Here is a 12,671-nt window from a genome sequence, read left to right as displayed (position 1 = left end):
CCATAAGTAGGTGACCTTGATAAGAGCCGACCCCTGGCACTCAACATACACACACGTAAAGGCATGCAGTCACACACACACACACACACACAGCCCATGTCCACAGTGCACAGTCCAGGGCTAGGGGTCTTCTGAGTCCAGCAAGAGCGTCCCAGTGTCAGTGTGGCAGTTGGAGTTCTGGAAGGGGGGGGGGGGGGGCAGGCGGAGGAGCAGGGGAGGAATGGAGGGATGAAGAGGGAGGAGAGGGAGACAGGGGAGGGAGGAGAGGAACCCCTGAGGGGGGGGGGGTCACTGCTGCTTGGCACAGCTGTGCAGCGTACACTCCTCCTGCTCCTCCAGCTCTGGGCAGGGGGTGCCGGCGTTGGCGGGCCGCAGCAGGATGTAGCGTGTGCGGTGGCGGAGCCCTCCCCTGGAGCAGGGACCCAGACACAGGCCCCAGGACGACCACAGAGACACCTCACAGTCCAGGGGGGTCTCTGGAGAGGAGGAGGGGGGGAGGGGAGGGTCAGAGAGAGAGGAAGGACAGAGGCATGGAAGGACAGAGAGAGAGAGAGAGAGAGAGAGAGAGAGAGAGAGAGAGAGAGAGAGAGAGAGAGAGAAAGAGAAAAGGGAGAGAGAGAGAAAGAATAGGAGTACTGTGTGTATGTGCGCATGATTACCTGAAAAGCGCTGAGGGCTGATGGAGTTTGGTAAAATGTGATTGGACAAGGGAGTTTGACGGCCAGACGAGCGGACCTGTCGGGTGATTCGTACCGAAGCTATGGGCGGGAGCTCGGTCAGTCTGGGGTAGTAGAATGAGTTGGCGGGGTGGTTGGGCATCTGGGAGGTAATCTAAAGGAGAAACAAAAACAAAGATCAATAAACCTAGCAAGTTGAATGGTATTACAATGTGCATTGTATTAAATCGCACATTACTGTTGTCAAAGCAGAAAAAGCTTGTGGCTGACGACGGTGAGCAGTGTGCAGGTGGCAGGAAGGGAACGTTCCGGACTCTGTCAACGCGTCTGATTGGGCAAGACAACATGTGAAGCAATCCTTTACCCTGCCTGATGGAGGCCAGGCATGCCCAGCTAGCAGCGCAAGGCTGAGACCCCGATGAGCGCTGGGAATGCTAGCCTGCCAGGCCCCCTGCGCTCCACCCCTGTTCAGAGAACAGCCTTCACACACCGCAGAAACCTGAGCCGCCGGGTCTCATACCTGGGGTGTGCTTGATGAAGTATGCCCAGTACAACCAAAACAAGGAAACGGTCCCAGATGTGCTAATTGTGATATAAATCAAACGTCCATTAACTACAACCTTTTTCCAGTGAACTTTTTTCCCTCCATCACAGTGGAGTTGGGAACAAAAGCATTGTGGCACGGAGGCTGTGTGTGTGTGTGTGGGGGGGGGGGGGGCAGAGAAGGGGGAGGGTCACCTGGGTGATGTTCTCAGGGGGGCTGGTGGGAAAATTGGGGGATGAGAAAGTGAAGCCGCTGTCTGTTCCGGCGTCAAAGGGATGGAGGTCAAGGGTCACTTCCTGTTTCCACTGGCCGTCTTCACACAGGTTAAAGCTGTCCACTCCTACGAACCAATCAGGGCTGGGGATCACCTTCACCATCAGAGAGAGCTGAACAAGGAAGGAAGGGATGGAGGGAAAGAGAGAGAGGTGAGATAGAATGTGAATGAAAGAGACCATGAAAGGGACCATGTCTCACACAGTTTCAGAAGAGCACAGTCTGCTGAGAATACAGACCAAAGACTTTCTCACACACACACACACACACACACACACACACACACACACACACACACACACACACACACACACACACACACACACACACACACACACACACACACACACACACACACACACTCTGTGGCTTTAGAAGCCTTGGTTGTGTAATAGCCGGCACTCAAAATGCAATGACGTGTGTCTGCGTGAGTGTGTGTTTGTGTGTGTGTGTGTTTGTGTGTGTGTTTGTGTGTGTGTTTCCTGTGTGGGGGCTGTACACCGATGTGATGGATGTTTCTTGAGAGCTGATGACCTCATACAGGAAGCACCCAGGGGTCACAGTACACCGGGGTGGTGGATGCCAAGAAAATAACAGTAATGCTGCTCTACTACTGGTCTCTGGATGTGGTTGAGCAGAGGTTTGGGCAGAGGTTTGGGCAGAGGCTGGGACAGAGGCTGGGCCAGAGGCTTGGGCAGAGGCTGGGGCAGAGGCTGGGGCAGAGGCTGGGACAGAGGCTGGGACAGAGGCTGGGGCAGAGGCTGGGGCAGAGGCTGGGCCTCACATCCTAGCCCTGAGGTTTATCTCCTCTCCTCCTTTCATTTAGGTCCCCACCTTTGATGTTCCCAGAACCTCCCTTCTGGCATCCCTCTCTCTTCTCCTCCTACTCAGCCTTCTCTCATCCCTCTCTCTTCTCCTCCTACTCAGCCTTCTCTCATCCCTTTCTCTTCTCCTCCTACTCAGCCTTCTGTCATCCCTCTCTCTTCTCCTCCTGCTCTTACTTCTGGTATCCCTCTCTCCTCCTACTCAGCTTTCTCTCAGAATTTTGCTTTCCAGAAATCCCTTCTGTTTTAATCATTTTAATCAGTGAAGATGGAGCATCTTTCCACTCGGAGCATCCTCTCCTCTCTTCTCCTATCCTCTCCTCTCCCCACCTCTCCCCACCTCTCATTTCTTTCCAGTCTCCTCTCCTTGAAGACCCCCCCCCCCCACACACACACACACACACACACAGAACCCCAAACACCCCATCCAGTCCAATGCTGTCAGGGCCAGAGTTTCAGCAGCAGAACGGTGTGCTCCTGGCCCACTTCCTGTGCCGGTGGGAGCGGTGGCAGCCAGCAGCCAGAAGCACCAGTGTTTGTTGTTGTCTGTCTGGTTCACATTACACGCTGAGCAGAAAGAGAGAAGGCCTTTCACGTATATGAAGATCGGAAAAATGTGTTTGGCGGTTTTTGGGGCATTGCGTATGTGTTTGTCTTTGGAAGTATGTGGAAAAGAAAGAAATGTGTGTGTGTGGGGATTGTTGGGTCAGGATGGAGGGGGGGGGGGGATTCTGTGTGTGTGTGCTGAATGTGTTTCATATTCATTCTGTCATTGGCACGTTCCACACCAGCTCTCCTTCTTCTTCCAGCAGAGGAGGATCTATAAACACACTCCGACCCGCCTCACCTCCGACACGCCTCACCTCCGACACGCCTCACCTCCGACACGCCTCACCTCCGACACGCCTCACCTCCGACACGCCTCACCTCCGACCCGCCTCACCTCCGACACGCCTCACCTCCGACCCCCCACTGACTGCATCTCTGGTGGAGAGGCCAGGGGGTGGGAGGTGCAGCCAGTGGAATTACCAATAAAGTAATGTAGGTCAGCAGCAGTACTATTCTGACACACCTCTATTTCCAAACATCCAGGAACTACCCCCCCATCCCTCCTCCCTCCCCTTCCTCCTCCCCTCCCTCCTTCACTCGTGGACTGTCTGAAAAGGAAAACAAACACACAGGAGCAGAAGCAGACAGCCCCCCAGAACCAGCCTCAACCCCAGCCTCAACTCTCAGCCCCAGCCTCAACTCTCCGACCCAGCCTTACCTTTCAGCCACACGTCCTGCCCCAGCCTCAGCACCAAATCTCATCTCAAGCCCACCCCCACTTCCAGCCCCACTTCCAGCCCCAGCCCCAGTCCCCCATCCCCAGAGTTCAGAGGGGGAGGCAGCAGACACAGTCCAGACGTGGTCCACGATGTGGTGGTTTGTGGCTGGAGGGCGGGGGTAGGGATGGGGGCTAAACTTAGCCAGACTGGCTGCTGGAAAAGGAGGTTCTGGTCGTGAAGGATGGAGACGTCAACGAGGGAGTCTGGAGTAGAGCAGGTCAGGACTGAGCTCACAAGGGTGTGTGTGGGTGTGTGTGTGTGTGTGTGTGTGAGAGTCATTCCTACCAGTGGGCTGCGTGGCTGTAGCAGCAGTTCAGTAGAGCTGTGCCCGATGCCGTTAGCGATGCCCGCTGTCCGATACATGGCGCCCACGGCCCTTCTCTTCCTGGCGTCCCGCGCTCCCTTCACCACCTCCACCGTCACCCCCACTTCAGCGAAGCTCTGCACCCCCGGGCTCGCCAGCCCCCCCTCCTGCCACAGGCGGAACTGCCTGTTGTGGGTGACCCCTGGAGAGAGACAAAGGAGAAAGCTGTGTTTTTAACACAGGCAGGGTGCGTGAGGTACCGTGAGGCACCGTGAGGCACCGTGAGGCACCGTGAGTTACCGTGAGGCACCGTGAGGCACCGTGAGGCACCGTGAGGCACCGTGAGGCACCGTGAGGCCTAAAGAACAGTCTCAACAGTGTCAGCTTTGAGTGAAAACAAACATATGCGATTCATGTCCTGATCTGGAGTCAGCTGTGCTGTAGCCCTCTGCTTATCTTTCCTCTTAATAGCCTCACAGCAACTGAACTGAGACCAGCACTTACAGGGGTAGAAGCGGGTTAGCCAATGGCAGGTTCTGCCCTACCTCACCTTGTACCAAGAGCTGCACACACACACACAAACACACACACACACACACACACACACATACACACACAAATGCTCAGCTCACTCTACCACACTTCACACACTATCCAGTTTCTCCTAAACCACCATGGCTTCCCTGATTGTGTTTCCTGACGGTGCTCTGGAAGTGACTGGGTCGTGTGACAGGCCTGGGTCTGCTAACCGATGTTTACTTTGTGAGTCCCGAAAATTCAAAAAGCTGATATCTGAAACCTCCTCTTCAGTTGTGACAAACCAGGCTGGTCCCCATAATCCCCAGCACTCTGAGGTAAGGGGTCTAACTGACCCCACCACACCCTGAAAATCCTCATCATTATCCTCAAATAGGCCCGGGGGCAGGAGAAAGAGAGAGAGCTAAATCGAATGGAGGGGGGAGGGACCTGTGGGGTACCGCCCTGCATCATCTGGTAACATTTAGCCCCCCCCAACCGACTCTCTCTCCCTGCTTTCCTCATTAATGTGGCCCTGTACCCTGTGTGTTGCTGTGTATGCCGCTGTTACCATGTGGGTGCGGGTGTATGTGTGTATGGTCAATAGGCTGTGATCGTCCATGCATCCCTACCATCCTTCCATCCCTCCCTCCCTCGCTCGATCAGGGCCTCACCTATCAGTTTGGACCACTGTGCGGGTGGTCTAAAGAGGGGGTACTGTTTGGGGAAGGTCTGGGGGCTCCAGTGACCAGAGAACACCAGGATGTAGGAGGCGGGCCCTTGCGCAGAGCATTCGGAGCTGCTCATTGGTCGAATGGGGCCGGCGTAGGAGAGCGTCAGCTTCAACAGGACCACCAGCAGCTGCTGCAGCCAACCACAACACAGGAACTCTGATGACATCATCTGTAGGGGACACAGCAAGGAAAGCAAAGAGCGGCCTGAAGTCATCGGTGGGCTTGTAGTGTGTGTGTGTGTGTGTGTGTGTGTGTGTGTGTGTGAATAACTTCTGTCTGAAAAGCTGCTCTAAAATAAGCTGTTCTGCCCGCAGAGGATCCACCTAAAGCCGGTCTGACCTCATTGACGGACCATCCACACACCCCTGCTGACTCATCAGTGTGTGTGTTTGTGTTTAAGGTAGGATCATATGTGAATACACATAGATGTGCGTGTGTGTGCGTGTGTGTGTGTGTGTGTGTCATTGCACTGCAGGGCTTAGCAGGGTTTACGATGCTGTGGGAGAGACTGTAAATCAGAGACACACTGACTGTCACACACTGGCTCTCTCCTCTCTTCTCCTCTCCTCCCCTCGTTCCTCCTCTCCTCTTCCCTCCCCTCCTTCCTCCTCTCCTCTTCCCTTACCTCCTTCCTCTTCTCCTCTTCCCTCCTTCCTCCTCTCCTCTTCCCTCCCCTCCTTCCTCCTCTCCTCTTCCCTTGTTGTAGGCCTTCCTAACCCTTCCATGCCCCCTACTCTACCCTACCCTGCCCTACCCTACCCCTACTCTGCTCTATATCTGCTACAGTGATTTACAGAACTGTTTATGTGGTAGAATTAAAATAACAGAACAACAGCATGGCAAGACTATTTTCAGTGTGTGTGCGGGTGTGTGTGTGTGGGTGTGTGTGTGTGTGCGTGCGTGTGGACAGCATTTTGTGTGTAGACAGCATGGTTTCCGCTTTGCACTGTGATGGAATAGACTATGACTACCACATTGGCCTCAGCTCATCCACACACACACATATACTCACACACACACACACACACACACACAGGGTGAACCCAGCAGAAAGGTCAAAGCAGAGCTGGGTGTACAGAAGTGTGTTTGATTTGTCTCTGTTTTGTATTTGTGCTGATGGGCTGTGATGGGTAGTAGTAGTGTCAGTGTTACTGAATAATACAAATCAAGTCCACCCCAAGTGTGTGACGTGGTGACATGACTGAGCAGCAGATCCAGGCTAGTGATGTTTTACTGATAATTGTTGAACTCTGGTTGCTAGATGCTTATGAGTTCTCACAGTAAACACATGGGGGGGGGGGGGGCTAATATAGCTTCAGAAGCTATATTAGAACAGGAACGCTGGGTGTAAACCTCAGGGACAATGCTTGGTGGTATGTGAGGGATAAGTGTGTGTGTGTGTGTGTGTGTGAATCCTGCGGCTGCTTGGGATATCAGCTATAAGGTGTCCTTTAGATAAGTCCGTCATGCTACAATTTCCCTTTCACTACACACACACACACAGGCAGACACACACACAGGCAGACAGACACAGACATGCATAAAGAAACACACACAGCAGTTTTGGGAGACTATAAAACACGATGTGGAGCGAAGCCAAGCAGAAGGACTGATCCTACACAGTAGAATTGCAACCGACACATGCAGGGTTGATACACACTTACACACACACACAGGCATCACAAAAGGAGGCCAGGACATTCTCTCCACGTCCAACTGCATTCTGAGGGTTAACCACAATGATGACAGAGCAGGCAGTCGTTACCAGACAGAGAGTGAGAGAGAGACAGAGAGAGACAGAGAGAGACGTATGGAGATGAGTGCTGTCTGGTTTGGACAGCAGCATGTGCTGAATCATTCACTAGAGACCGGATTGTTCTCTCTCATAAACCTGAAGAAGGTAGAGACTGACAGTTCTCTTGGTTAGCAATTCAGTCGAACCAACACACACATGCAAGCATTGCACCTACACAGGCACACACAGATACACAGGCACAGCAGTAATGCAAGACACACACACATAGAGCAAGAGGGAAATAAACTGTGACAGAGTGCCTCTTACCTGGTCTTAGAATAACTCTACAACTGCCCACTTAGAATCTCCTCTACTCTCTTGTTCTCTTCTCTTTTCACCTTTCGTTTCCTTCTTTGATTCTTCTTCCTCTCAGCCGCTGTCACAGGTTGTATTCCTTTCTTTCTCTCTTACCTTTTCTCTGCAGCTGCAGGAAGAGAGCAGGACCAGACTGTCTTATCTCTGTTCTCACTCCACATCTCCCTCATAATCCCTAATATTACCCTCCTCTACCCGCGCTCTCTCTCCCTCTCTCTGGTTTTCCCTCCCCCTCTCCTTCTCATCTCCCCCCACCTCTCCTTGTAGGGAGCAGGCACAGCCCCCTTTCCCCCCCTCTCTCTCTACCTCTCACTCTCTCTCTCCCTCTCCCTTTCTCTCTCTCTCCCCCTCTCTCTATCTCCCTCAGTTGCAGTGTAAACTCAGTAACCCTTTCTTATATTGCTGTTAACTAGTTTCATTTGGCTCATTCTGTTTGTTTCTATATCGCCTGTCCTGCGGGACTGTTTAAACCAGCCGGTCAGTCTGAACCAGTCTACCAGTAATGGTTCTGCTCTCAGGCTGCACATTCACTCCCTCGCTGGTTGACCCTGCTTAGGTGAGCGGAGTGTGTGTGTGTGTGTTCCCCACAGCTGCAACACACATGGACTAGCAGGGAGGTATCTAGTTCCACACTGATCGATGTGTCTTAGCTCACCATGAATAGATCTGTACGTGTGCGTGTTGTGTGTGTGCATGTGTGTGTGTGTGCATGTGTGTGTGTGTGCATATGTGTGTGTGTGTGCATGTGTGCGTGTGTGCGCATGTGTGTGTTCCTCTCTGTCATCTGATGATGACTGCCTCAAATTGTTTCGGAGATCTCTAGTAAAACACAGCAGTGACGCATTCACTGGAGCCTGCTGACCTCCCCCCCACACACACACAAGATTAAAAAGAAGTGTTGCTCTGGACCTTGTCCAATAGATATGTCATCTAAATACCTCCGCAAAGCCTCTGGCTATACTGTAGTCTGTGTGTAAGTGTGTGTGTGTGTGTCTGAGAGGTGGGGGTGTCGGGTCAATGTTGGGTTACACAGCCAGAGTTGATCCTGTGGCTCAGACAACCCAGAGAGGGTCACACTGCACCTGAAAGGGTCACACTGCCCCTGAGAGGGTCACACTGCGCCTGAGGGGGTCACACTGTCCCTGAGAGGGTCACACTGTCCCTGAGGGGGTCACATTGTCCCTGAGAGGGTCACACTGCCCTGAGAGGGTCACACTGCCCCTGAGAGGGTCACACTGCCCCTGAGAGGGTCACACTGCCCCTGAGGGGGTCACACTGCCCCAGGGAGGGTCACACTGCCCCTGAGAGGGTCACACTGCCCCTGAGGGGGTCACACTGCCCCTGAGAGGGTCACACCGCCCCCAAGAGGGTCACACTGCCCCTGAGAGGGTCACACTGCCCCTGACAGGGTCACACTGCCCCTGAGAGGGTCGCACTGCCCCTGAGAGCCAGACAGACATCCATTCCCTCCCTCTCCTGTCTCCCAGGCTCACTGTTATCTCTCCGTCTCCTACGCTCCTTTCAACCGGCCTTCTCCGTCTCCCTCTTCCCTCCCGCGAGGGCAGCAGTAGGTGGAAGGGGTTTTCTCCAAAAGATTCATGACAGATGGACTTTCTCGTGGATCACACACACACCAGTCCACTCACTCTCAGACACACACTTATCGGAATATGGCGTCACCCCTGGCCTGTTCTCCTTATTCATCTGTGAGTGCGCACATCCGCAACACAACTGGGCGCACACACACACACAGTCATACATACTCAGCACCAGGCACCACTCATGATGAAATACCAATCCCATGTGCCAAGTCCACCCAGGCAGAAAGAGAAAGAGAGGGACAGAGGGAGGAGAAAGAGATGCAAAGGAAGAGAGTGAAGGAGTGTGAGAGACAGTTTGGGGATCGAGAGAGATGGAGGGGGAGAGAAAAGAGAGATAGAGAAGAAGAGAAAACCCTGGACGACCAAAGCTGGAGCTTGTTTTTGTTTTTCAATTACAGAGGGGGGGGGGGTGTAGAGAGGCAGAGCAGGGCAGGGGAAGGTACGCTAGGGGAAGAGTAGGTTAGGAGGATAACAAAATAATCCCTAGCAGAAGGGAGGACTCTTCCCACCATCACCGTGGTGTGTTTCCCCGCTCCATCAGCCTGCTCATGAACACCATCCTCCTCACTGACACATGACTGGATCCAGCCTCTCTCCCAGGACAACGCTGGGACTAATATTTACAGGAGGACGACACCAGCGGTAAATATTTGTCCCCCGACCTTTAGGCTGCTCTGGCCTGTCTCGTAGGGAGGGACAGTGGAGGTAGTCTACACTCCTACATCTTCTGATGCCATGGTTACTGGCAACAGCACTTCCTGCTCTTGGTAAACGCCACAGCAGGCCGGTGTAGCGCTGAGGTAATCCACCTCTGTGTCTCATCTGGTCCCTGAGACTGGTCCTCTTCCGTCGCTCCTTTGTGGAGAGCATTTGAACTTTTTGTTCCATTGCCTGGTAGTTTTAAGGGGGAGTGAATAATAAAAACTATCTTTGTAAGATAGTAAATATGTCCAGTAAGGTGGTGCAGGCCTCAGTTATTTCAAAACGCTGTCCCACTCCACCTATGAGACCTACATGACATTAAGTCATTTAGCAGACGCTCTTACCCAGAGCGACTTACAGTAAGTACAGGGACATTCCCCCGAGGCAAGTAGGGTGAAGTGCCTTGCCCAAGGACACGTCATTTTGCACAGGCAGGAATTGAACTGGCAACCTTCAGATTACTAGCCCGAATCCCTAACCGCTCAGCCACCTGACTCCTATGTGCAAGCACGTATGTGCAAGCACTCATGCATTTGTAGGTCTGAGAGTACGTTGAGGCCTGTTGTTAGCATGTTAGCTGTCTGTTTGTTGATTTCTGTGTGGTACACGATGAATTACGGCAAGGACTGCGAAACATCTGTCTCTGAACACGCTGGTGTGTTGTGTCCTGTTAGACCTGCTTGGTAAACGCAGCAGCCGGGGGCAGCCGTGGGCCTGGAGCCCAGAGCCTTCTACTCTTTAACTCGGGGGTCTTGACCCAGCGTTTGGGAAACTGGCGCCATAAAAGCTTTTACAGGTTGGCCAGTGATTCTCTCGTATTCCCAGACCTCTTCCATCGCTCTGGGGACTTCTCTTCCCTCCTCTCCCTGCTCCTCTTCGCTTCCTCCCCCTTTCCTGGCTAAAACAAACAACCATCCAAATAAATACCGGTGAAGAACAGCATGTGGTCTGACAGTGGGTATGTGTGTGTCTGTCTGCCGCAATGTTGCACAACCGCGGGCGACACGGGGATCGTAGATGTGTGAAATAGAACTGTTACAGTGCTGTTATCTCTCTCTCACACACACACACACACACGGGCAGTTATGTAACCCTCTCTTTCTCTCATGGCAGAACACTCCCTAGCAGATGCAGGGTCCAGCCGGAGAGACGAGGCCTGCCGAGTCCTTCTACCAGTGACAAAGCCAGCAGTAACTGGAGCCTGACTGGGCTGGAGTGTAAACTGGGATCGAGGGCCAGCTGTAGGGACCATCAAAGCTCACAGTAATCTCATGTAACTGGATCTGCCATTTCCTACCGCAAGACTTCAGTCTCACCTGCCTAAAGTGAATCGAAATGGTCTTTCGACGGAGGATCGCCATGGAGATGAAAACGGTCTCCATGGCGATCTCTCAGAGGACTGCGATTAAGTTTAGAATTTGCATCAAGAAAGACTAACCGATCCAGCAGAATACGGAAACCGGAACATGCAATCTGCATACAGTATGTGTTAGCGTCTGAGCCAGCTGTCTGTTAGCTAGCTACATACATGTGGTAGCAATCTTGGGGTTGGCAACTCCCTTCCATCTCCTCCTCTTCCCCATGGGTCTAAGACTGAACCCCCCACCTGGCCTGCCCCCTCATAAAGCATGTGTGTGTGAAGCTTCAGAGTGTGTTTGTGTGGTGTGTGTGTGTGTAGCTTCAGAGTGTGTGTGTGTGGTGTGTGTGTGTGTAGCTTCAGAGTGTGTGTGTGTGGTGTGTGTGTGTATGTAGCTTCAGAGTGTGTGTAGCTTCAGAGTGTGTGTGTGTGTAGCTTCAGAGTGTGTGTGTGTGGTGTGTGTGTGTAGCTTCAGAGTGTGTGTAGCTTCAGAGTGTGTGTGTGTGTGTGCGTGCATGATGCTGCAGTGTGTGTGTGTGTGTGTGTGCGTGCATGACGCTGCAGTGTGTGTGCGTGCTCTACCTGGCACTGGATCACCCCTTGGCCCATATAAATCCAGTCAAACTCAGGTCATAAACAGGCCTTTCTGGTGCAGAGCTCCATAAAGCTGCTCCTCTCAGCAGGGGGCGAGCAGGCATCACACTGGGGCAGCGTGTACAGTACCGCTGTCATCAGCAGCTCTCACACACACACACACATGCCTCTCAGCAGGGGGCGAGCAGGCATCACACTGGGGCAGCGTGTACAGTACCGCTGTCATCAGCAGCTCTCACACACACACACACACCTCTCACTGTCTCAGCAAACCTCAATCTCAAAACGACATTGATCAACTGAAGAAAGGGGAAGGAGGAGAGCGGGAGACAGGAAAGACAGCAAGGGTCATTTTTTCGGATTTTATTTAAAATATGGTGTGGAGTTTACCATCGGAAGTTACCATCACAAACATGATTGTTTCTAATAAAAAAGTAAACAAAACAGAAATAAAGCTTAAGAGCCTAGTTACAGGAGATTTTTGTCTTTTTAGGGGTTTTTGCAGTCTGGTGAAATTAAACTAGTAATCCACAACAAGTGAGTGAAAGACAAAAAAAAAAAAAGATAACTTGTTCACATGTTGTAAAAATACATTTCCCAATTTCAACCTTCCACACAGTCCATTTAAAACATTCATTCGTTCATTCATCCGTTGTTAGATGGTTAGATGTCAGTGCCATAAGGGGAAACAACAAGAGAAAAGAGATGAAACCAGACAGAACTCACTGTGCACACAGACGACGGAACAGAGCGACGGGCGGTTCTAGAACTCTGGAGGCTGTTCTACATTCTGAGGGTGGAACACCAGAAAAAACGAGAGAGAGAGAGAGAGAGGGAGAGAGAGACTGCAGGAGGATATGTGTGCATTGGAACCCTGAGAGAGAAAAGTGACCAGTTCTGTCCATTGTTTACCGTTCTTTGACAGACCACACCAGTGTCCACCGAGGGGGCCCCAGGAGGGCTTGAGGACCCTTCACCCCCAGGAGGGGGGGGCACATTCTCACACTCCAGAGTGAAATATCAGATGAGCCATCTTCTGCAGTCAGGCCTCAGGCAGGCTGCGTAGCTGGGTTCAGGGAGGGCCAGTCATCGAGTCCTTCACAGCAA

The 12,671-nt window shown here is 52.5% G+C and overlaps 1 protein-coding gene and 1 long non-coding RNA gene across 2 annotated transcripts; one reads left to right on the top strand and one right to left on the bottom strand.

Annotated features, from left to right (window-relative positions):
• Positions 1 to 221: 221 nt before the first annotated feature.
• On the bottom strand, positions 222 to 7,515 carry spon2a (spondin 2a, extracellular matrix protein). Its single transcript, XM_047016107.1, has 6 exons — positions 7,263 to 7,515; positions 5,141 to 5,369; positions 3,932 to 4,152; positions 1,416 to 1,607; positions 660 to 831; positions 222 to 476 (listed from the first exon to the last, which is right to left on the bottom strand). Exons 2-6 carry the CDS (start codon positions 5,367 to 5,369, stop codon positions 289 to 291), a joined length of 1,002 nt encoding a protein of 333 aa, XP_046872063.1. The 5' UTR covers positions 7,263 to 7,515; the 3' UTR covers positions 222 to 288.
• LOC124464167 lies at positions 5,327 to 11,302 on the top strand. The gene is made up of 3 exons (XR_006955694.1): positions 5,327 to 5,416; positions 5,515 to 5,600; positions 10,727 to 11,302. It is a non-coding gene; the product is annotated as an uncharacterized LOC124464167 (long non-coding RNA).
• The last annotated feature ends 1,369 nt before the right edge of the window (positions 11,303 to 12,671 follow it).

Source organism: Hypomesus transpacificus, unplaced genomic scaffold, assembly GCF_021917145.1.
Source record: "Hypomesus transpacificus isolate Combined female unplaced genomic scaffold, fHypTra1 scaffold_312, whole genome shotgun sequence".
Taxonomy (NCBI): Eukaryota; Metazoa; Chordata; class Actinopteri; order Osmeriformes; family Osmeridae; genus Hypomesus; species Hypomesus transpacificus.
The sequence above is the reverse complement of the archived record's forward strand: the minus strand, read 5'-3'. Positions and strand labels throughout refer to the sequence as shown.